This window comes from Emiliania huxleyi (assembly GCF_000372725.1).
Source record: "Emiliania huxleyi CCMP1516 chromosome Unknown EMIHUscaffold_1284, whole genome shotgun sequence".
NCBI classification, from domain to species: domain Eukaryota; phylum Haptophyta; order Isochrysidales; family Noelaerhabdaceae; genus Emiliania; species Emiliania huxleyi.
Window position 1 is genome coordinate 7,485 of NW_005201304.1, and position 2,601 is coordinate 10,085.

At 65.8% G+C, this 2,601-nt stretch overlaps 1 protein-coding gene across 1 annotated transcript; it reads left to right on the plus strand.

Annotated features, from left to right (window-relative positions):
* Window positions 1-1,729: 1,729 nt before the first annotated feature.
* On the plus strand, window positions 1,730-2,334 carry EMIHUDRAFT_122461 (hypothetical protein; the record flags this gene model as incomplete). The annotated part of the gene is made up of 1 exon (XM_005789456.1): window positions 1,730-2,334. A coding segment is annotated over one exon (605 nt), but the record flags the coding sequence as incomplete, so codon positions are not given.
* Between the last annotated feature and the right edge of the window lie 267 nt (window positions 2,335-2,601).

The window sequence follows — 2,601 nt, forward strand, 5'->3', positions numbered from 1 at the left end:
AAATCGTGTCCACAATCGGCAGCGGCGGAGCAGCAGCAGCAGCAGCAGCTGCTGTAGCAGCAGGCAGCAGCCTGCCGCAGATTCCTGCCGTTGTCTGCGCCGCGATCCGCCGCCGCGCCGGCCGCGCCGCCGCCGCCTGCGCTCGCCGCCGCCTCGTAGACGACTCCTCTCGCGCTCGGAGAGCCGCGCAGCGGGCCGCGAGGTTGTGGTCAGAGAGCAGCAGGGTTGAGATCCACAAAATCGGCCAAATTTGAGGTTGCTCGAGAGAGCCTGGAATTGGTCCCGCGCCGTTGCCCCGGTGCCGGCGCATCACGTCTCAGCCGCGATGGGCCGGTTCCGCCGCGCAGTCGAGCAGCAGGAGCTCGGAGGCAACTTTGTCGACAAACTGGTCGAGTCAAAAATTGGCGAGGAAGCGGCACCGGCGGCACGCCGGGACGAATCCGGACTGATCACATTGTTCGGCACCGCGACGGCGAGCCGCCGCGAGCCCACAGGAGAGCTGGGCGCCGCGGCACCAGACCGCGCCGCCAGCGAGGCGAGAGCTGCAGCCGACCGGCCGTGACATGGCAGTTGCAACGGCGGGATCTAGAATTGTCTGCCCATAGGGGTGGTTGAGGGGTTGAGGGTTGAGGCCCCCCCTCAACCATCTGGTTGACGGTTGAGACCCCCCGTCAACCCTTTAGTTGGGGGTTGAGGCCTCCAGGGCCTATTCACAGGCTCGCGCGTGATCACAAGATAAACTGCTGGAACAGCCCCTGCCGCCAAAAAAACGCTTCGCCTGCGGCGCGCTCTTGCGCTCCTCGTACCTCGAGCGCAATCCATAAGTAGGAGACGCTCACTGTCGCCATTCAGGCGCCTGATCTTTCAGCAAAGCGATGGCCTACCTGGTACGAGTTCAGATGCGCGCCCGGCAGAAGACGCGTGTGATGCCGCATGCAGTGGAATGCGCACAGAGAACGGACGGCAAGAGAAGGCAACGCCCCGCCCACACCACCGCGGCTGACCGCGAGGTGCGCCCACGCCGACTCCCGCTCGGCGAAGGAGGCGTAGCGTGCCCCCCCAGGCGGTGTGTGGCTGCGGCCAGCATAGCCACGGCGCCGGCCGCCGGCGAGCGCGTCGGAGGCGGCGGCGTGGCCGTGCAGGAGGCACGGCGGCGGGCGGCAGCCCGGTGGCCAAGGTAGGAACAAATAAAAGTTATGATAGATTTAAGTAAAAGTACCAGGCCACATCCTCCCTGTCGCCCCCCCCCAGCACTCCACGGTGCCAGGAGACAAAACACAGGGCTCCAGGCCCCAAATGACGTGTGAGTGTTAGAGTTGTTTGGTATTGCTAAAAATCTCTCTCCCAAGAGAACAAACAAGGGCACAACAAACAACAGACGACAGGAAGTGACATGCGAGGCTAGACACTAGAGCAGCTTGCTCCACCTCTAGCAATCTCGCCGGCCGGCGAGGCACGGACGAGACCGTGTGTGGGGTCTAGTGAGGTGTCTATGGACGCCCTGCTCACAGGCTAGCTGCCTACTGCTAGCCTTATCTCGCACTCACGGGCAGTGACAATACTGACGGTCGGCCGGCGTCACGCCAATTCGCACAATTGTTGTCATAGGGTGGTAATCCACCTCGAGACCTCGAGAGAGAGCGCGTCCAACGCGCAAAACCGCCGCCCCCGTTCGGGCCCGCGAGTGGGACAGCTCGAACACGATCGCAGAAACGCTGCTTTGGCTCCAATGGGGAACGCAACCTCGGCCATCGAGACCAGCGGCGACTGCCACGGCACCGCAGCGCGTCGACAGAACAACCGTGACGTCTTCGGCGCGGGCGTGTCCGCGTTTCGGCAAGAGCTCAGCGGTGACGGGTGCCCCGCTCCCATCCCGATCCGCGAGGCGTCCATGCGTGCGCGGCCTCGCGTCGTCGTTCGCAAGCGCCCGCTGTTCGAGCACGAGGCCGCTCAAGACTTTGACGTCCTCTCGTGTCAGGGCGGCACCGACGTGTGGGGCGAAGGCGATGCGGCCGCGCTGTGGGTCACGCGCGCCATGCTCGCTGCCGATCACCGGACGATGTACTGCGAGCACCACGGATTTTACGCGGACGCCGTCTTTGGGGAAGCTGCGAGCACAGCCGAGGTGTACAATGCGGTGCTCGGCGGCCCGCTGCAGCACGGCTCAACGACGGTGCTGTGCTTTGGGCAGACCGGCTCCGGCAAGACGTTCACGCTCGCCGGGATCATCGACATTCTGCGGGAGGCGCTGCCGAGTGGTGGCGGCCGGTGGCGAGTGAGCGCCCTCGAGGTTGCCGGCAATGCGGTGACGGACTTGCTTCACGCCTCTGCTCGGTGTGTGCTCCGAGACGACGCCGGGCGTTGCACGCGCGCCGTGCTCCTCCCTGCCAGGGCGGCGGACACTGCTGGAGAGGGCGGCGCGGAGCCGAGCAGCAGCGGCGCGCCGTGCCTGCTCGTTGGAAGCGCCGCGGAAGCCATCGACGCGATCGTCGACGCGGCGCGCCACCGCTCGACGCACCGCACCGGCGTGCACGATGCCTCCTCCCGCACGCACGCTGTCTACCAGTTGGAGCCTGTCGACAGCGAGGGCACTGGCCGAGG